Genomic DNA, 22,467 nt, shown 5'->3' with positions numbered 1-22,467 from the left:
CCTATAAAACACATCTGTTCCACTGTGTGTTTTGAAAATTAAATGTACTAATATCATTCTGACTGACCCGGCCACCAAACTCATGTGGGAGAAATCCAGTCCGCAACCCAAGCTGTGTTGAGACTTCAGGTCCTGTGGGAGCTTGTAGCTCAACGTCACCACAGCAAAGAAAAAAAGAAAGAGAAAAAGGGAAAAAGAAAGCAAAGTAACATTTCTGAATATATGTGTTTTCTGCTGATAACAACATAGAACAATTCAGTCAATTATAATGCACTTCTGTCCATATTCATCCTGGTGCAGTTTTCAAGGGTCATGAGAAGTCATCTCATCATGAGCTTCTGTAAAGTTTATCTGTATAATTCCAGCTTTATAACAAGGGAAATCCCTATGCTAAATACTCTGTGATAGACTGGTTTAATGTAGAAGATCATAACTAGGTAAAGAAAAAGATAATATTCCATCCTAAAATTAGTTAACTCATAACAGAGAGTGGATACATGTCACACTGTGACAGAATTTGAATTGGATTTATTCATGTGAACATTTGAAATAAAGCTTCTGCCTGCATAGGCCTTAAATTATCACTGCTGTCAAAGCTGCAGGTAGAAACAGCAATGAACGCTAAAAGCTGCGGGCAGTTAAAGTGTTCATTGCTCAGTCATGTACAAATCCCTGTGACTGTAGCCCACCAGCCTCCTCTGTCCATGGGATACTCCAGGCAAGAATACCGGGGTGGGTTTCCATTCCCTTCTCCAGGCGAGCTTCCTGACCCAGGGATCACACCCAGGTCTCTTGCACTGCAGGCAGATTCTTTACTATCTGAGCCAGCAGTTAAAACATCATTTTAAAACAAAATTTTTTATGGCAAAGAAGTCAAGCTAAATATTCCCCTGCATATCAAGGTAAAGATGAGTAACATCATATGTGCGTGTGTGCTGCTCTCAGAATTTGGAATTCAGTGCTGAATCCTAGATGAACTCCAATATATTTGTTTGACCCTCACAAAAGTAAACACATTCATGTAACATGTATTACTAGAGTAGTAGAGATTTAGTGTTAAAAAGGAATAAACTTTACACATAACCAGAAACAATTTAGAGCTTATTATCCATTTCCTTTTTCCTTCCATCCCTCTTGTCCTTTCTTTTCTTTTCTTTTTTTCTGACTAAGTTTTCCACTTAATCAAAAGGCAAGATTGGTTTAAATGATCAGACATTTACATACTTTCCTTTGATTACTCTCTTCAGTAGCACAAGGGTTCTCAAACTTGAGTGCGTGAAGGAATTACCATAAAGGGTTTGTTTACATAAAACCATGTATATTATACTCTATGGGTAATTTAAGGGAATTTCTAGGGTAATTTTAAACTCTGTACAACTTTTGTTGCACGTGCTAACTTCAGAAGCTAACCAAAGAGGTTCTACTTGCCTTTACTTATTTATGAAAATTATTAACACATTTCCCCAGAATCCAGAAAATATACCTTTTGGCATAATTATAAACACATTTATAGCTACAAAGATTCTTTCTGAAAACTCATCCTGTACTAGAGTATATTTATTCCTTTATTCAATATCTTATACTGGTTATAAATTTCCCCCAGAATTTTTATAATATTGGTGATTTTTTTCTTTTCTTTTTTATTGGAGGATAATTGCTTTACAATATTGTGTTGATCTCTGTCATACATCAACATGAATTAGGCACAGGTACACATATGTCTCCTCCCTCCTGAACCTTCCCACCCCATCCCACCCCTCTAGGTTGTCAGAGCACTGGGTTCAGTTCCCTGGGTCACACAGCAAATTTCCACTTGCTATCTATTTCACATATAATAATGTATATGGTTCCATGCTACTCTCTCAATTTGTCCCACTCTCTCCTTCTCCTTCCACAAATCTGTTCTCTGTGTCTGTTTCTCCATTGCTGCCCTGCAGATATGTTCAACAGTACCATCCTTCTCGATTCCATATGCATGTGTTAATATACAATATTTGTCTTTCTGACTTACTTCACTCTTTATAATAAACTCTAGGTTCATCCACCTCATTAGGACTGACTTAAATGTGTTCTTTCTTATAGCTGAGATTCCATTGTATATGTGTACCACAATTTCTGTATCCATTCATCAGTTTTAACGAATTCAAGTAATAATCTCTCTTCCCCTATCCCTTCTCATCTTTCTTTCTCACTGGAGAAACAATTGACCCTGAATTATGGACTAGGTTAAAACTAAAAGTTTTGAAAGCTTCATTTAGTAACTTCACCATTAATGGTGAAACTTTATTTCTTCCCCCACCTCAGCTTTCCTGAAATATGATTGTTATTTCTTGGACTATACACACAAACAGGCAAAGTATTTTACCTTTGAAATTACTGTTGTCCTTAAAACTCATCATTTACCAATAGCTTTCAAAGTTGTCCGTTACTTGTTTTTATTTCAGTATATGCCTCTGCAAATTTTTCTAAGAATCACTGCTGCGGCCACTTCTCTGTACCTTTTTGATGATATCCGCTAAGTTATTTTTTCAAAGATGAATATAGCAGGTCTTAACTTTCTAAATTTCAGGCAACAGAGTGCCAGAAAGTCAGCTTATATCCAGGAAGAAGCTTAGGGATCTTGATATTTAGAAATGCACGATTTGGGAATCATGTTTCCCATTCTTTGCCAGTCTATTCACATATTCCACATGTGTAAAGAATGATTTTTTTTTAAGTTTTTTTTTTTGCCCCCTGTCATTTCTGCTGTTATTTCAATTACCTTACTGTGGCAGTAAATTAGGGCAAGATGAAGAAATATTGTGTTCTTTTTATTATAAATTTAAATATTTGGGGGAACTATTCTGGAAACTTTCTACCATTATAATATTGTCTTGGTTAATTCTATTATTTTTCAGATAATAGAACTAAGAATAGACTTTAGAGATTTTCTATTTTTACTCTGTCATTGAACAGAAAAAGAAACTAAAGAAACAGATATCCTGAGAAAATAAAATGACTCAACCATTTTATGACAGAAAGGACAAGAACCCAAGTTTCAATGCTCTGAAAAACCTTTGTTTTTCCCAGGGCATCAAACTTTGCTACTTTGAAGACTCTTTATCCTTATGATAGAGTTTTCTAAGGTGAATGGATAAGAAGATCCACTGGAATGAAAGAAGTAAAAATTACAATTTATAGTTTTATCTTTTCTTTGAAAAGAAATTTTGTTTTTATATGTCTTAGAATACACAGATAATGATTTAAGTAAAAAATTATAAAGATAAATATAATGAGGGGGAATAACCGTTATGCTGTATTTTCAAACAAACTTTCGAAAACATTAATCCGCCTGCACTGCAGGAGATACAGGTCAGTCCCTGGGTCAGGAAGACCCCCTGGAGGAGGAAACAGTAACCACCTCTTGCCTGGAATATTCCATGGACAGAAGAGCCTTGCCAGGGTGTCGCAAAGAGTCAGACATGGCTGAGCAGCAGCAGAAACATCAATAGTGACAATAACAAATCAATAACATCAACTAAACTATTGACATTTGTTGAAGCATTTGCACATATGAAACATTGTAATAATGTTATATTAACTGTGGAAAATTCTGAAAAAGATGGGAATACCAGACCACCTGACCTGCCTCTTGAGAAACCTATATGCAGGTCAGGAAGCAACAGTTAGAACTGGTCATGGAACAACAGACTGGTTCCAAATAGGAAAAGGAGTACGTCAACTTATATGCAGAGTACATCATGAGAAACGCTGGGCAGGAAGAAGCACAAGCTGGAATCAAGATTGCCAGGAGAAATATCAATAACCTCAGATATCAAGATGACACCACCCTTATAGCAGAAAGTGAAGAACTAAAGAGCCTTTTGATGAAAGAGAAAGAGGAGAGTGAAAAGGATGGCTTAAAGTTCAACATTCAGAAAAAGAAGATCATGGTATCTGGTCCCATCACTTCATGGGAAATAGATGGGGAAACAGTGTCAGACTTTATTTTTTGAGCTCCAGAATCACTGCAGATGGTGACTGCAGCCATGAAATTAAAAGACACTTACTCCTTGGAAGGAAAGTTATGACCAACCTAGATAGCATATTCAAAAGTAGAGACATTACTTTGCCAAGAAAGGTCTGTCTACTCAAGACTATGGTTTTTCCAGTGGTCATATATGGATGTGAGAGTTGGACTGTGAAGAAAGCTGAGCACCGAAGAATTGATGCTTTTGAACTGTGGTGTTGAAGAAGACTCTTGAGAGTCCCTTGGACTGCAAGGAGATCCAACCAGTCCATTCTAAAGGAGATCAGCCCTGGGTGTTCTTTGGAAGGAATGATGCTAAAACTGAAACTCTAGTACTTTGGCCACCTCATGCAAAGAGTTCACTCATTGAAAAAGACTCTGATGCTGGGAGGGATTGGGGGCAGGAGGAGAAGGGGACAACAGAGGATGAAATGGCTGGATGGCATCACCGACTAGATGGACGTGAGTTTGAGTGAACTCCGGGAGTTTATGATGGACAGGGAGGCCTGGCGTGCTGCGATTCATGGGGTCGCAGAGTCGGACACGACTGAGCGACTGAACTGAACTGAACTGAACATTAATTTAATTACTCCAGTAACTGAAAGATTATCCACACTCTTCAGGTGAAGCTACTTAGGCATACCAGCCTTAAAAAACTTGTACAGTGAGTGAGTTAACATAACTCTGTGATTGACCTTGCTTTAGTAAATCATTTTTATTTTATATTTAACTTCATTATTGTGAAGAAAATTTGACCTGAAGATTTATAAATAACATCAGATCAGATCAGTCGCTCAGTCATGTCCGACTCTTTGTGACCCCATGAATCGCAGCATGCCAGGCCTCCCTGTCCATCACCAACTCCCAGAGTTCACTCAGACTCACATCCATCGAGTCAGCGATGCCATCCAGCCATCTCATCCTCTGTTGTCCCCTTCTCCTCCTGCCCCCAATCCCTCCCAGCATCAGAGTCTTTTCCAATGAGTCAACTCTTCCCATGAGGTGGCCAAAGTACTGGAGTTTCTGCTTTAGCATCATTCCCTCCAACAAAATCCCAGGGCTGATCTCCTTCAGAATGGACTGGTTGGATCTCCTTGCAGTCCAAGGGACTCTCAAGAGTCTTCTCCAACACCACAGTTCAAAAGCATCAATTCTTCGGCGCTCAGCCTTCTTCACAGTCCAACTCTCACATCCATACATGACCACAGGAAAAACCATAGCCTTGACTAGACGGACCTTTCTTGGCAAAGTAATGTCTCTGCTTTTGAATATGCTATCTAGGTTGGTCATAACTTTCCTTCCAAGGAGTAAGCGTCTTTTAATTTCATGGCTGCAGTCACCATCTGTAGTGATTTTGGAGCCCAGAAAAATAAAGTCTGACACTGTTTCCACTGTTTCCCCATCTATTTCCCATGAAGTGATGGGACCGGATGCCATGATCTTCGTTTTCTGATTGTTGAGCTTTAAGCCAACTTTTTCACTCTCCACTTTCACTTTCATCAAGAGGCTTTTTCGTTCCTCTTCACTTTCTGCCATAAGGGTGGTGTCATCTGCATATCTGAGGTTATTGATATTTCTCCTGGCAATCTTGATTCCAGCTTGTGTTTCTTCCAGTCCAGCATTTCTCATGATGTACTCTGCATAGAAGTTAAATAAACAGTGTGACAGTATACAGCCTTGACGAACTCCTTTTCCTATTTGGAACCAGTCTGTTGTTCCATGTCCAGTTCTAACTATTGCTTCCTGACCTGCATACAAATTTCTCAAGAGGCAGATCAGGTGGTCTGGTATTCCCATCTCTTGAAGAATTTTCCACAGTTTATTGTGATCCACACAGTCAAAGGCTTTGGCATAGTCAATAAAGCAGAAATAGATGTTTTTCTGGAACTCTCTTGCTTTTTCTATGATCCAGTGGATGTTAGCAATTTGATCTCTGATATACATATATACACACACAAACACATCATATATATATATATATATATATATATATATATATATATGCTCAGCCAGTCAATTGTGTCCAACTCTTTGTGACCCTACAGACCGTAGTACCAGGCTCCTCGGTCCATGGGATTATCCATGCAAGAACACTGGAGTGGGTTAACATTTTCTCCTCCAGGATATGGACATATATATATATACATATATACACCAGTCTTTTATAAGTATGTTCATGAAAAACTATGAAGTTCTAAGTTGTATGAATTCAGGGACTATACTGCTCACCAGTGAGTTCTGTCAGCAGTGATATGCCTGGCATAAAACAAGAGTGTGATAAATATTCATGAACTGTATGGTACCCAATCGGGACAGATTCAATGTAATTTTTTTATATGTACATTCACCTTTGAACTAGGACTCATGCTATTATTTTTTATGGATGCCACACCTAGCACTAAATAAATAATCTTTGAACATTTCTCAAAAATAAGTATTTTAAGAAATACCACCATTATGGAATTAGTTATATATTGTGGAATTTTCAGAAAAACATTTTCCATTATATTACCCAGAATCCCTCTGGGTAGCATCTCTATAAAAAGCCAACTATTTTAACACAGTTTTAGCTATGCAAAGGAAATTTAATGTAACATGAGAGATCAAAACAGTAGTTTGGCAGTAGGTGTGGAATGGAGAATTGTTAAAAGTTATTATCTTTTCCATACTTTTAAATAAAGAATTAAGGACACTTTAAGACATTAAAAGATGTAGTTCAGAAGGTTGGCGTTATGAAAATTCATCAGGAACATAGAACTTCCATGCTCTTACAGGATGAGAAACATAATGGAAATACTCCAGACAATGATCAGTCTATATTGTACTTACCCACTGAAATCCTACTCTACTTGCAGTTATTATATGCAAGTTTTAAAAGCATCATTTTAACTATGACCATCAATGACACAGAGCTGGCATTTATAAAATCTGTAATGTTCCAAATTCTGCCTATTATTTATATCTCCTTATCTTTCCCTCAGTTTTCACTTGTAATTTATTGAATCTTTTTAGCACAAAAGTTAACATACTTTAGTCATCTTGTATCTTTATATAGCTTTAAAATGTAGAGAAAATGAGTCAGTATTCACCATAATCTTATGAAAAGTAGGGACACTATTCTTCCCATTTTATAGAGGCAGAAACTGAAATTCTAAGTAATCTCTGGGGTAAAATAATTTGTGTTGAGACAACCCAATCTTCTTATTCTTTTTCCAGAGTTCCGGTTTGACTAAGGTCACTTTTGTCCCAAGTTAATTCCAATGTGTATGTGGTTTATCACTCTTAGCCTCCACTCATTCATACCTGATATTCAGATTTCCTGTCAGTAGCTTTGTTTTGGGGTTTGCAATTGATCACTCTGTCCAAAACTTTTTTCTAGAACAATTTGAAAAACATTCCCTCTGTTGTTTTTATTCTGTATCATTTGTTCTATGAAAGAGTCCAATTTAAAATACATATCAAAGAATATGTAGTACATATTGGAGGTAAGAAAATTATGGCTAGAACAATAGATATATTGAAGAGAATGGGCCTAGCCAAACATTCATTTTTGTGACTTAATGAGGTAAGAATAAATGAGTAATGTGTAAGGTAAAAAACTTTAATGCAATTCTGTTCTTTGGAACAGGGATATCACTTTTTTGTACAGGAAATTGAGCAGTCATGTAGAAATATAGATTACTGAAACTCCAATTCACTTCTTACATTGTTCATATAGATTCTTGATCTAATATTTCAAATATAGAAAACAATTAAAAAATAATAAGCCTGTATATGTGAACTATAGGCATGAGTGAGTTATTTAAACCTTTCAGTTTTCAACTGTCAAATCCAAGAAGTAGATTTATATTTATACTTTTTAAGCCAGAAAAATTCATCTTAATTAAAATGTAAATCAACATCTTCTCTTGGTCTTTGGACCTGATAGTAAAATAAAGAGAACCCTATGTGATAATGCAACATCTGATTGTTTTTTGCCCAGGATTGTGGGAAAAACTAAGAAATCAAGTGAATTGAGTGCACATTTTGACCTTGCTGTTTCATAAAGAAACGTTGACCAACCCCGTAATGTGGAAATTTCACATCCTTCCAATTCTCTCTGTATAATTTGAACTGTTTCCCAGCAGCTCATGTTATCATGTTTCCTCTAATAATCCTTGCTTTCATAATTAAAGCCATTATTAGTATTATCCTTATCATCAGCATTGCTGTTGTCATTATCACTATTTGGAGCAGAGAAGATGTAGAGTTTTTGTACAGGCGCACACCATTTTTATTATAGCTTAAAAGCTAGAAAATATGCTCTTTGAATGCTTGTAGTGTTTATGTAATCAGTCCCTACATTGCCAAGGCTTATTGAAAACAGCTGGGTGCCTGCTGCCTGCCTCACCCTTTGTTGGAACTGTTGCCAGAACAGGTAGTCAGAAATGGAAAGTAAGGAAAAATTCAGGCATCTGGGTGTCTCTCAGGAAAGCAGCTGTGGCTTCCTTAGGAAGCAGTCATTGTTTCCCATCAGCCAAGACTCTGTATCCCCTTGGGTCCAGTTTCGGCATGGCTGGACTAGGAGGATGCGGTTTACGACTTAGGACTTACGCGAGAAAGCATTTGGGCAGTCCCATCTCTGGCAGAACATTGAGAGAAACTCCCCCAAGCTGCAAGCCATATGTGAGCTGTTGGCCTTCTATTTAGCCTACTCTGGGAAGTTCCCATTTACTGGGGCTCTAATCGTTCCTTTGACACAAGCAAAAACAAAACAAAAGGATCTTTGCAAAACATATCCTTCCAAGATATACTGTCCTGTTTTTAAAACCAGACATCACTATTATTTCTGTAAACATGGCATTTCCCACCAACCCCCCACCCCCCTACAAATGAACTCATTGCTTTAAGAGACTTGTTTGGTTTCCTAGATAGAAGGCAAGTACAAAGAACTTTTTTTTTTTTTAACAGTAGGGTCAAAGTCCTGGATGAGCAGTGTTGAATGATATTCTGCAGGCGTAAATATATTCTCTTCCAGATACAAATTTTTGTACATCAAGTTTTAAAAGTTATTTCTGTGTTGATTTATGTCAGACACATGCCAGGAGCACTGCTATGTAGGATACACTGAGAATCAGTGTGCTGTTGTGGTAGGGTTATATGGCAGGGAATTCTCATTTACCAGGAAAATGGCATTTTGATGGATTAGGACTGTATGATTTTCTTGATAATTTTTGTTGAAGCAAAGCTCTGATTTTGACATGTAAGTGCTTTTCATTTTAGTAGTCAGAAAAGGCACTAGAAAGATGTGATACTTTGAATTTTAGATTAAATATCATGTTTTTTTAGCATTATGGAGAGTCCTGTTAGGACACTTAAGGACCATGATTAATCCAGCAACATTTTATTCAAAAATCTTCAGTTTCAAAACCTACTGGGTATGAGGCAAACAAGTTTATGCCAATGTGAGGGATATTTGGGAAAACTAAATAAAATTTTATTTCTAGTTATAACTAGACTTATTTGCAGAAATATAAAAGTAAAAATTATAATAGTAAGTAATTTTTAAATTCATTGGATTATACTTTTTAAAAAAGTGAAGTCAGTGCACATTACAAGGAGTCAGGTTATTTTTAATGGTTTACCCATTGCTAATTTTAATACATAAAAATGTCTCAGCACAGAGTTAAACTAGGTAATGTTGGGAGCGATTGGGGGCAGGAGGAGAAGGGGACAACAGAGGATGAGATGGCTGGATGGCATCACTGACTCAATGGACGTGAGTCTGAGTGAACTCCGGGAGTTGGTGATGGACAGGGAGGCCTGGCGTGCTGCGATTCATGGGGTTGCAAAGAGTCGGACACGACTGAGCAACTGATCTGATCTGATCTGATCTGAATGTTCATTGAGTTCCTTTATATTTCCTACTCTTGTTTTATTCTCAACTTTATAGAAACCAAAGCAGACTATCCTTAATATTTTTTATTGTCCTGATTTTTTCCCTTCTCACATTCATAAAGAAATTTTTTAAATGTGTAGCTCCATAATAAGTGTAAGAGGAAGGCTATGAGTGTAAAAAGACTGTATCCACAAAATATATCTTTCCTAAGATGTTTTCCCAAAAGAATGGTCATCATTCATCTGAATAATCATTCTCACATGTGATATCTGTTCTGTTATTAATTTGACCTTATTATAATTCTGTCTTCATGTCTCCATATTGTTTACTGTAGTTCAAGAAAACTTTCTAAAATTTCATCATTATCATTAAGAAATTGGACAATTAGAAAAATATAAAGTGAGGCTTCTGTTTTGACAAGGCAAGCATTCTGATCATACTTTGAGTATAAGTCATGTCTTATCAACTTTGGTTGTCTAATTTTCCTCTATGTGTTACTTCTGGTAAGTTGGGTATTTCTTTGGACCTGTCCTTTTGAAAAACTTCAACAACAAAACTAATCTGGAAAAAACTGAAAAGAAGGAAGCCTGGATATTGAGAGTATATGTATTAAAATATTTAGAAAATTTAGAGAAAATATTTAGGAAATCAGTGTAAATTGAAGATGCATCATTGCATATAAGGAAAGATAAGAATGTAGTAAATAATCAAAGAAAGTGAAAGTGTTAGTCACTCAGTCATATCCAACACTTTGTGACCCCCATGGACAGGCAGCTGGCCAGGCTCCTCTGTCCATGGAATTCTCAAAGCCAGAATACTGGAGTGGATAGCTATTCACTTCTCCAGGGGATCTTCCTGACCCAGGGATCAAACTTGGATCTCCTGCATTGTAGGCTGATTCTTTACCATCTGAGCCACCAGGGACTTAAAAGTCCATGTTACCAGATGGCTGGACTCATAGAGAATGGTTGGTAATACTGGAAATATTTAAAATAATATATCTATAAAGACACTTTATTCATAACTTTGAATTCAGAAAGGAAAGAGTCCACAGATGTTTTTGAGAAATGTAGCATCTATTTTCACCTTATGCTAATTGTGGTTTATTCAGCTTCCACCAGATGGTTTTGTATACACAGTAGCTAGTTCATGCCAACTGTCTTCCAGTATATTCTCTGAATTGTAGGTAGGTTTTGGAGAACACTTGATGAAAGAGGAGAGTGAAAAAGTTGGCTTTAAGCTCAACATTCAGAAAACGAAGATCATGGCATCTGATCCCATCACTTCATGGGAAATAGATGGGGAAACAGTGGAAACAGTGTCAGACTTTCTTTTTCTGGGCTCCAAAATCACTGCAGATGGTGATTGCAGCCATGAAATTAAAAGACGCTTCCTCCTTGGAAGGAAAGTTATGACCAACCTAGATAGCATATTCAAAAGCAGAGACATTACTTTGCCAACAAAGGTCCGTCTAGTCAAGGCTATGGTTTTTCCAGTGGTCATGTATGGATGTGAGAGTTGGACTGTGAAGAAGGCTGAGCGCCGAAGAATTGATGCTTTTGAACTGTGGTGTTGGAGAAGACTCTTAAGAGTCCCTTGGACTGCAAGGAGATCCAACCAGTCCATCCTAAAGGAGACCAGTCCTGGGTGTTCATTGGAAGGACTGATGCTGAGGCTGAAACTCCAGTACTTTGGCCACCTCATGCGAAGAGTTGACTCATTGGAAAAGACCCTGATGCTGGGAGGGATTGGGGGTAGGTGGAGAAGGGGACGACAGAAGATGAGATGGCTGGATGGCATCACCGACTCAATGCACATGAGTTTGAGTGAACTCTGGGAGTTGCTGATGGACAGGGAAGCCTGGTGTGCAGCGATTCATGGGGTTGCAAAGAGTCGGACACCACTGAGTGACTAAACTGAACTGAACTAAAGTGATCTCTAATCTTTTTACTAATATTATGGCTTTCAAATGTCACTGTGATATCTCCAAGGTGGTCTGAGTAAACAATAGGATATTCTATAGGAGTACTGCTGAAAAGTAAAAACATGTTCTTGAGCAATTTAGATTTAAGATGTGAATAAATTATTGTACGCAATAGGAGTTAGTTATCTCTGGGGAACTGAAGAAATGGTTGTAATAAAGATTCTGCCTTTGCTGTCTAAATTAACTTAGTACTTTTTTTTGTCCTGGATCTTTGCCCCGCACTGAGTAGAAAAATAATAAAATACCTGATTTTTCTGGTTTTGGAGTTCAGCTGAATTATTTTAAAACTTTGTTTATTTTGTGTTTTCTTTTTAAAAACACGATTGTGGTATGTTTATTGTATTCTCTTGTTTAAACATTAATTTCAGAAAATATTAATGATTGAGGAAAACATATATTCTTTTCAAATAAGCCACTGTTAGTACATGGGCATTCACAAGAACTTTCTCTTCATATTGTTCTTCCTTAATTAATAACATTAATATATACTTTTAAGCAAATGTAAAATCATACTGTTTGATTTAGTGTCTAAATAGTAATGAATCTTTATAAGACTTTCTATTAAACATAGCTGTGATTATACTTTCCCTTACATAGAGTGCAGAAATAAAAACAGAGAACACAAGACTTCCAAGTAAAAGATGCAGTGTCTAGAAATATTTCTCTTAAGCCTTTTGTTTGTCTACATATGACTCAGTAGTTTGTTCATACATAGGATATACTGGAAGTAAAATCAATAGTTCTCAACTTATTTTGAGTTGGAATTTGTCAAATTGTGTTCTTGCAAAATTCTAGGGAAAAAAAAAATATTGTTATCTAATATATTTTAGGGCTTTGCAGGCGGCTCAGTAGTAAAGAATATGCCTGCTAAACAGGAGACTAGGGTTTGATCCCTGGGTCAGGAAGATCCCCTGGAGAAGGAAATGGCAACCTACTCCAGTATTCTTGCCTGGGAAATCCCATGGACAGAGGAGCCTGGCAGGCTACATCCATGGGGTGGCAAAGAGTCATATACAACTTAGTGACTAACCAACAACAACAATATTCAAATGTTTTCATTTCAGAAGGACCTTCAATACATGTGGCTTCACTTTCTATTCTAGTTCTGTTTGTGTTTATTTATTCTCTTGCATTAATAGGAAATAGAGATATTTTTTATCCATTCAGATCTGATTTTAAATTCCTATCTATATAGTAGACAGTAGTCATCTTTAAAAAATATATATTGTTCAAAAGTATACTTAACAAAGAATTGGTTTTATTTTTCTTCAAATAATTCAGTAAAACTTCTGTATATTTAATGTGCTTCCCTTAAAAAAAAATTGCTGCTGTTGTGGTTGTTACCCTTGTGTTAAATAGCCAGTTAACTTGTATCTTATGGACTTCACCAATATCAGAGAAAGAATTTTTAAATTCTTCACTCTATAGGTAGGGTGTGATTTGTTAGTGATACTAAATAGGCACATTCATTCCAGAAGAATTTTAGGAAAGCAACACAGAAGTCTAAATTTGGCTGAAAATGTACACAGTGAAGTACAGTCATACTTTGGAGATATTACAGATTTGGTTCCAGAACACCATAGTAAAGGAATACTGTACTAAATGAGTTACACAATTTTTTTGGTTTCCCACTGCAGATAAATTATGTTTACCCTATAGTCTCTTAAGTGTATAATTCAATCATGTCTTTAACGACTTTATATCAGATCAGATCAGATCAGTCGCTCAGTCCTGTCCAACTCATTGCGGCCCCATGAATCGCAGCATGCCAGGCCTCCCTGTCCATCACCAACTCCCAGAGTTCACTCAGACTCACGTCCATTGAGTCAGTGATGCCATCCAGCCATCTCGTCCTCTGTTGTCCCCTTCTCCTCCTGCCCCCAATCCCTCCCAGCATCAGAGTCTTTTCCAATGAGTCAACTCTTCACATGAGGTGGCCAAAGTACTGGAGTTTCAGCTTTAGCATCATTCCCTCCAAAGAAATCTTAGGGCTGATCTCCTTCAGAATGGACTGGTTGGATCTCCTTGCAGTCCAAGGAACACTCAAGAGTCTTCTCCAACACCACAGTTCAAAAGCATCAATTCTTCAGCGCTCAGCCTTCTTCACAGTCCAACTCTCACATCCATACATGACCACAGGAAAAACCATAGCCTTGACTAGACAGACCTTTGTTGGCAAAGTAATGTCTCTGCTTTTCAATAGGCTATCTAGGTTGGTCATAACTTTTCTTCCAAGGAGTAAGCGTCTTTTAATTTCATGGCTGCAATCACCATCTGCAGTGATTTTGGAGCCCAGAAAAAGAAAGTCTGACACTGTTTCCACTGTTTCCCCATCTATTTCCCATGAAGTGATGGGACCGGATGCCATGATCTTCGTTTTCTGAATGTTGAGCTTTAAGCTAACTTTTTCACTCTCCACTTTCACTTTCATCAGGAGGCTTTTGAGTTCCTCTTCACTTTCTGCCATAAGGGTGGCGTCATCTGCATATCTGAGGTTATTGATATTTCTCCCTGCAATCTTGATTCCAGCTTGTGTTTCTTCCAGTCCAGCGTTTCTCATGATGTACTCTGCATAGAAGTTAAATAAACAGGGTGACAATATACAGCCTTGATGAACTCCTTTTCCTATTTGGAACCAGTTTGTTGTTCCATGTCCAGTTCTAACTGTTGCTTCCTGACCTGCATACAAATTTCTCAAGAGGCAGATCAGGTGGTCTGGTATTCCCATCTCTTGAAGAATTTTCCACAGTTTATTGTGATCCACACAGTCAAAGGCTTTTACATACCTTAATTAAAAATGCTTTATTGCTAAAAATGCTAACCATAACCTAAACCTTTAGTGAGTTATAGGAGTACCATCAAAGACCACAGATCACTGTAACAAATACAATAATAATGAGTGTGAAATTTGTGAGAATTACCAAAATGTGATACAGAGATAGGAAGCGAACAATTGTTGTTGGAAAAAAATAACACCTATAAACTTGCTCCATGCAAATATGACACAGATTATACCATATAGATTTCAGACCACACTACAAAGCTACAGTCATCAAAGCAGTATGGTACTCGCACAAAAACAGACATATAGAGTAATGGGTTAATCTAGACCCATTAATTATATATGGCCAAACATGTATGACCCAAACAGACGTATAGATTAATGGAACAAGATAGAAAGCCCATAAATAAACCCAGGCACTTCTGGTCAATTGATCTGTGACAAAGGCAGCAAGAATATACAATGGAGAAAAGGCTGTCTCTTCAAAAAGTGGTGCTGGGAAAACTGGGCAGCTACTTGTAAGATAACAAAATTAGAACATACTTTTACACCCTCTATAAAAATAAACTAAAAATGGATTAAAGACATACATGTAAGACTGGATACTGTAAAACTCCTAGAGAAAACATAGGCAGTACACTCTTTGACATAAATTGCAGGAGTATTTTTGGGAGGATCCATCCCCTAGAGTAATAAAAACAAAAACAAAAGTAAACAAATGGGACCTAATTAAACTTAAAGCTTTTGCACAGCAAATTTAGTCTATAAACAAAATGAAAAGATGGCATATGGAGTGGGAGGAAAATATTTACAAACAATGCTACTGATAAGGGATTAATTTCAAAAAATACACAAACAGCTCATATAGCTTAATACCAAAAAAAAAAAAAAAACAAAAATGGACAGAAGGCCTAAACAGACATTTTTCCAAAGAATGCAAACTGATAGACAATAAGCACATGAAAAGATGCTCAACATATCTAATTATTAGAAAAATACAAATCAAAATGAAAATGAGGTATCACTTTACACCAGTGAGAATGGCTATCATTAAAATATCTACAAATAATAGATGTTGGAGAGGGTGTGGATAAAAAGGAACCCTTCTTCACTGTTGGGTTTCCCTGGTGGCTCAGACAGTAAAGAATCTGCCTGGGTTTGATTCCTGGATTGGGAAGATTTCCTGGAGAAGGGAATGCAACCCACTGCAGTATTCTTGCCTAGAGAATTCCATGGGCAGAGGAGACTGGTAAGCTACAGTCATGGGATTGCAAAGCATTGGAAATGACTGAGCAACTAACAATTTCCTTTTATACACAGTTGGTGAGAAGGTAAATCGGTGCAGCCACTATGAAGAACAGTATGGAGGTACCTTTATAAAACTAAAAATAGTATTACCATATGATCCTGCAGTCCCACTCTTTGTATATATCTAGAGAAAACCATCCGAGAAGGAAATGGCACCCCACTCCACCCCACTCCAGTACTCTTGCTTTGAAAATCCCATGGACGGAGGAGCCTGTTAGGCTGCAGTCCATGGGGTTGCTAAGAATCGGACACAACTGAGGGACTTCACTTCCACTTTTCACTTTCATGCATTGGAGAAGGAAATGGCAACCCACTCCAGTGTTCTTGCCTGGAGAATCCCAGGGACGGGGGAGCCTGGTGGGCTGCCGTCTCTGGGGTCGCACAGAGTCAGACACGGCTGAAGTGACTTAGCATAGCATAGCATACAGAAAACCAGAATTCAAAAAGATACTTACATGCCAATTTTCAGGAGCACTGTTTACAGTAGCCAAGATACAGAAGCAACCTAAATTTCCATTGACAGCTTGATGGATAAGGAAGATGAGGTACATATATACAATAGAATATTGTTGTTGTTCAGTCGCCCAGTTGTGTCCAACTCTTTGTGACTCCATGGACTGTGGCAAGCCAGGCCTCCCTGGCCCTCACCATCTGCAAAAATTTGCTCAAGTTCATGTCCATTGCATCGGTGATGGCATCCAGCCATCCCGTCCGCTGACACCTCTTCTCCTGTGTTCAATCTTTCCCAGCATCAGGGACCTTTCCAGTGAGTCAGCTGTTCGTATCAGATGACCAAAGTACTGGAGCTTCAGCTTCATCATCAGTCCTTCCAATGAATATTCAGGGTTGATTTCCCTTAAGACTGACTAGTTTGATCTCCTTGCTGTCCAAAGGGCTTGGAAGTCTTCTCCAGTACCACAGTTTGAAGGCAATAGAATATTACTCTGCCATAAAAAAGTGAAATCATACTATTTGCTGCAACATAGATGAACCTAAAGATTACCTTATTAAAGGAAGTAAGACAAATATTATATGATATCACTTATATGTGGAATCTAAAAATAAAACACAAATGAACTTATTTATGAAACAGAAATAGACTCACAGACATAGAAAACAAATGTATGGTTACCAAAGAGGATAGAGGGGGAGGGATGAGAGATAAATTAGGAGTTTAAGATTAACATATACACACTACTGAATATAAAATCGATAACCAACAATGACCAACTGTATAGCACAGGGAACTATACTCAGTATCTTGTAATAACCTATAATGGAAAAGAATCTGAAAAAGAAGATATATATATATATATATATATATATATATATACACATGTATAACTGAATCACTTTGCTGTATACCTGAAATTAGCACAACATTGTAAATTAACCGTATTTCAATTTTTAAAAGTTTAAAAATATTAGATGCCAGATTTGCTCCATTTTTAATAAGGTCTCTATCTAACAGGGAGGAGCAGCACAATGACATGTCAGTTCCCACTGACATTTTATTATAGATTAATGGCTCAGATTAGCCACCTGCCAGATGATGAACTTTGGGGAAAGGGGTGGAGAAAACGTGGAGAGCATCTGTACAGGCCAAAGTTCAAGCATCAGAGTCCAGGGCTCTGGGAAGTCAAGGAAATAGCCTGAAGACAAGGGCCACTAATGATGTGTTACATGGGGAGGGCTTGACACCAAGAGTGAACTTCCTCTGTTTCATATTTTGAATCCAGCTGTTAAAATCATGGGACTTGCCCAGACCTAGAGTAAAATAAGTGTTCATTGAGTTTGTTTATGTATCCGGAAACATCATATCTAGAGATTAAGGAAGAATATTGTAAAAAAAAAAAAATGCTATGGTTGCCATTTACTCTTACACTAGCCTAAGTAGTGGTTCTCTTGCCTTCATTGTACAAATAGTTGATTGAGAAATATTTTAATGAATATTTAATCTTGAATGACACATTTAACCTGATCAAATATGGAGAACTAAAAGGAACAGCCTAATACAAAAATTGAGAGAAAGGTTGGATGAGGGAAAATTTTAAATGAAATGACTGTAGTAATCAAGTGATCATACTGAGTCCATGTTAAGTAATTTTCCATGTTAAAATTATATATGAAATACATGTTTATATCTATTATATATATAAACACACTGAAAAATATAAAAGCAAATCAGTGTTTTCTTCCTTAACTATTTTCTAATAAAACGGGGTGTCTAGTTCAGTCATGAATATTTTGAGAAGGACCTATTCATTGTGTTTACTTTCTATGATCATGTGCCAATTTGGATTTCATTATATATTTTAAAAAATCCACTTTGTGCTTAAAATATTGATTGTGAAAAGGTCTTAGCAATCTAGTAGTTACTGGCAAAAAATATAGGTGATTACTAAAAGAGAAAATGAATTCATTATTGATGTACACATTCACTGAACTAATTTTCCAGGATGTGTAGTTTGATTTTCTGGAGGTCATTAAGTAAACAAAAAACATCACAACAGTTCTGATATTTAATATTTCATGATTAATATTCTGATATTTAATATTTACTCCTTGGTAAAACACATAAACGATGAGTTCCCATTGCTCACCAACAAACTGTTCGCTAATTCTCCCAAGTTTGCCATGAAAATAAAACATTATAATCTAGTAAAGGCACCTAAGACAGTGCCAAGCCTAAGCAAGGGTCTCATTGCACATTAATCTTGAATGTGAATCTGATCCCTGTTCTTCATTAGCTTTTCTTCTCCATCTACTTGGAGTGGTAACACAAGGGGCCTGAAAAAAAATAGGAAACCAAAAACAGAAAACAAAACCACAAACTGTGCAACATTGCATTTTTTGGTAAGAAGCTCAATTGTGTCCGACTCTTTGTGACCACTTGGACTGTAGCCTGCTAAACTCCTCTGTCCATGGAATTCTCCAGACAAAAATACTGGAGTGGGTTGGCATTCTCTTCTCCAGGAGATCTTCCCAACCCAGGGATCGAACCCAGGTCTCCCTCATTACAAGCAGATTCTTTACCATCTGAGCCACCAGGAAAGCCCTAAAAGCAGTTTGGTTAATTGGAAAAGACAAGATCCCTGTGTTTCAGTTAGGAACAGCTCCTTAAGAAAGTAGTACTGGAATTATAGTAGAAAGATACAGTTGAGAAGTAGTGAATTAACAGCAAAAGCATGTACTAAATTATAATCTTTTTCATTCTCTTGTTAGATCAGAAGTTCTTAATATTTCAGAGACCCAAGATGAAAGTACAGATCATCTAGTAGGTAGAGAGTAAGGACCAGAAGAATTATGACAGACTCACAAAATTGTACATACAGTTTTACAGATTTCACTGAAATCATACTTCCTAGACTTCAACCAATGAAATAATCCATGTGACCCTACGCATTAGTTTCAAAACCAATAAAAACTTTTACTGCCAAATATATTTCAGATCCCAGTGCCTTGCACAGCACAAGTTGCTCAATTAATATTATGGACCTAAATTAAACTATTTACACTGATATCATAGATTTATCACCTCTGTTCCACTTGAAAACTGTCTTCTCAGCTATCCCTCTGTCACCACTAACCCATATTCATATATAAATGTAATTCACTGTGCAGTCTACTACCTTTCACAAATACTTCCTTTTCTTGATATTACTTTGCTTGGTACAACCATGAGAAATCCCATGAGGTCATTTTACTTGAATCACAGTCAAAAGAAACAAAATCAAAACCAGCCTTTAAATAAACTGCATTTGATTTCTGAGGCAACTCCAGAATGTTAATGTTATTCTTAACTCCTGCCTCAATATAACTTTTTATTTTATTCTTGCTACTTTTTTTTATACTGTTGATGTTATAGGCTGGAAGTAATACATGGATTTGAATAAAACTATCACATTAGTTAATGAAGGATAATGGTTCTGTAGAAAAAGAAGGTTCATGTGAAACTGAACAACCTATAATCTAATTATCCATCTAATCTAAATATCCAGGTTTAAGAAGGTCTTGTTGTTATTTTCATATCCAGGCTTTAATAGCAAAATCAAGGGAGTTCAAGGTATTTTCTGTGATTGCATGACTGGCCTCAGCCAACAGCTTTGGCTTCATTTTAGTCTGTCACCGCAAAACCGCAAAACATTCCCCATGCCTTCATCTTTTTACTTAAACATGTTTCTTTGTATGCATTTTACTGGATCTTTCAGTAATAGTGATCTTTCGGGGAAGAGGCACATGGTCCTATTTTAATCTTTTGAAGAAGTTTGCACAATAAAAGAAAATATTGAGAAACTTTCACAGCTATCCACATGTCCCCAGCTGTTTGAGCATTTTTCATCATCACTCTAATAACACCTAAAATGTGAGGATCATGAAAGTAAAATCATATAGCTTAATTTAATGCATAGATAAAGGGAAAGGTTGACTTTGGAAACCTCCTAGGTGTACGACTATGACTAGTGCCTAGATGTTACCTCAAGAAGAGTCAAAGAGGTGTGTGTTTGGGTCACTATGGCATTTAGATAACACACAGTGGGGAATTCTGCAACCTGTGAACTCTTACTGAGGATGGCGGAATTATTCTTGTTAGGACTATAAGAACTCAACAATTTTATTTGGCTAAATTTTGATGATTTATTGGGAATATGTGGTGTCACTTGAAAGCAAAAGGAATAAACTCAGTGAACTCTTATGGCTGCTTATCATGATTCAGCAGTTTCTTAAATTTTAAAGAGAATTTTGCAGTTACAGTTTTATGTCTGGTAAGATCAAGAGACTAAGAAGTTAAGTCAGCAGTCTTTAAAATCTAATTCATATTGGGTGAAGTTCATGATATGCTAGGTCACATTGCCTCAGAGAGGAATGATTCCTTAATAACATTTTTATTTCTCCTTTTCCAAAGGCTTCTTAAACTATATAAATAATGAGGTTGTTTAGTACAATACAAACAACATGCAGTATGTTGCATGTTGCAAATGCCAGAAGACATCTTCCAAGTGCCAGAAGGCAGTTCTGTTTCATTCACTAATTTTATAGCCTCATCCCTAGAAATGACCCAGATCTGTGACGGTATTTTTTTAAGCTGCAGAAACAGAGCTTTTTAATCCTACTCTTCATATAATGTGTTTTAAGCTGGATTGGCTAAATTCTATTATTGAACAACCGCTAGGTTAAATTTGAATAATTTAATTGTTTAAAATACGTTTATTCACTTTCCCCTAGAATTTCTAACTCAGTTGAACTGAAGTGTTGAATCCATTTTAATTGTTCTTCCTCTCTGTGTTTTATTTCTTCAGATATTTTTTTCCATCTGCATTGCTTTCTGGGGAGTAAGGAGTGTGAAGCAACTTGTCTCAGACCCTTGGAGATAACTTACGTTTGTACACAATTCTCTTGTTTTAATCATTTGTCCACAATTGTAATATGTTACAACTCTCTATGGAAATATAATTATCTTATATAATGATTGTGTGAACAGTTTTTCTAATGAAAGGTAGATAACATCTATGTACTCTTGCTTCCTTTTCACATTTATCATTCTCTATTAAAATTAAAGTCAGCTGCAGTTACTTTATTCCTAGGGTGGAAAGAAAATGATGTCAAATAGAATGATATTATGTACACTGGTAACATCTAAGCCGATGAGTATGAGAAGTAATAAAACTTCAAAACAGCTGAAAGAATGAAGATTTTATTTTCATTGGTTTGACAATTTTTCACTTGCTGTCTGCTAAAATTGTGCTTGGAAACATATTTGTTGTCATAAAAATGTATTACATGAGTTGTCTGCCTAAGGCTAGGTTTACCTTTGAAAGCCATATAACGTAAGGAGTAACGTTGCACAAAATGACATCACTAAAATGAAAATGAGCAGGATTTGTCAGAATTCATTTATTCAACAGATTATTTGTGATGCCTATGTCTAATATGTTTGGTCAATTTATTCTGTCAAATTGAGACAGAGTGTGGAGTATTTCTGCATTATTTTTAATTGTCTCACAATCATGTTAATAATACTCTCTAAATAAAATTACCCCAGGTATTCTGTGTACATTTTTCATGGGAATTGTAAAAATCTGCCATGTATTTCTTTAGGTTGGAGCTGACAAACAGGAAATAGTTCAAACTTTCCCTCTTTGAGTATTTCTTAGATTTTTTTGCTGTTGTTGTTTAATCTTTTTTTATATTGAAGGATAATTTCTTTACAAAGTTGTATTGGTTCTGCTGTGAAGGTGAAGTTGCTCTGTCATGTCTGACTCTTTGAGACCCCATGGACTGTAGCCTACCAGGCTTCTCCGTCCATGGGATTCTCAGTTACCATTTCCTTCTCCAGAGGATCTTCCTGACCCGGGGATCGAACCTGGGTCTCCCGCATTGGAGTCAGATGCTTTAACCTCTGAGTCACCAGGGAAGCCCTGTACAGCAATGCAAAACAGCTGTAAGTATGTGTGTACCACCTCTCTCTTGAAACTCCCTCCCACATTCCTCATCCCACCCCTTTA

The 22,467-nt window shown here is 36.8% G+C and overlaps 1 protein-coding gene across 1 annotated transcript in view; it reads left to right on the top strand.

Moving 5' to 3' along the window:
- Nucleotides 1–22,007, top strand: part of AGMO (alkylglycerol monooxygenase) — a 390,649-nt gene extending 368,642 nt beyond the window's left edge. Inside the window, exon 13 of the mRNA XM_061413606.1 lies at nucleotides 21,262–22,007. Within this exon, the coding sequence (XP_061269590.1) occupies nucleotides 21,262–21,336 (75 nt within the window). The 3' untranslated portion in view covers nucleotides 21,337–22,007. The remainder of the gene's footprint in view (nucleotides 1–21,261) is intronic.
- The last annotated feature ends 460 nt before the right edge of the window (nucleotides 22,008–22,467 follow it).

Source organism: Bos javanicus, chromosome 4 (genome assembly GCF_032452875.1).
Source record: "Bos javanicus breed banteng chromosome 4, ARS-OSU_banteng_1.0, whole genome shotgun sequence".
Lineage (NCBI taxonomy): Eukaryota > Metazoa > Chordata > Mammalia > Artiodactyla > Bovidae > Bos > Bos javanicus.
Note: the sequence above shows the minus strand (reverse complement) of the source record. Positions and strands in the feature narration are given on the sequence as shown.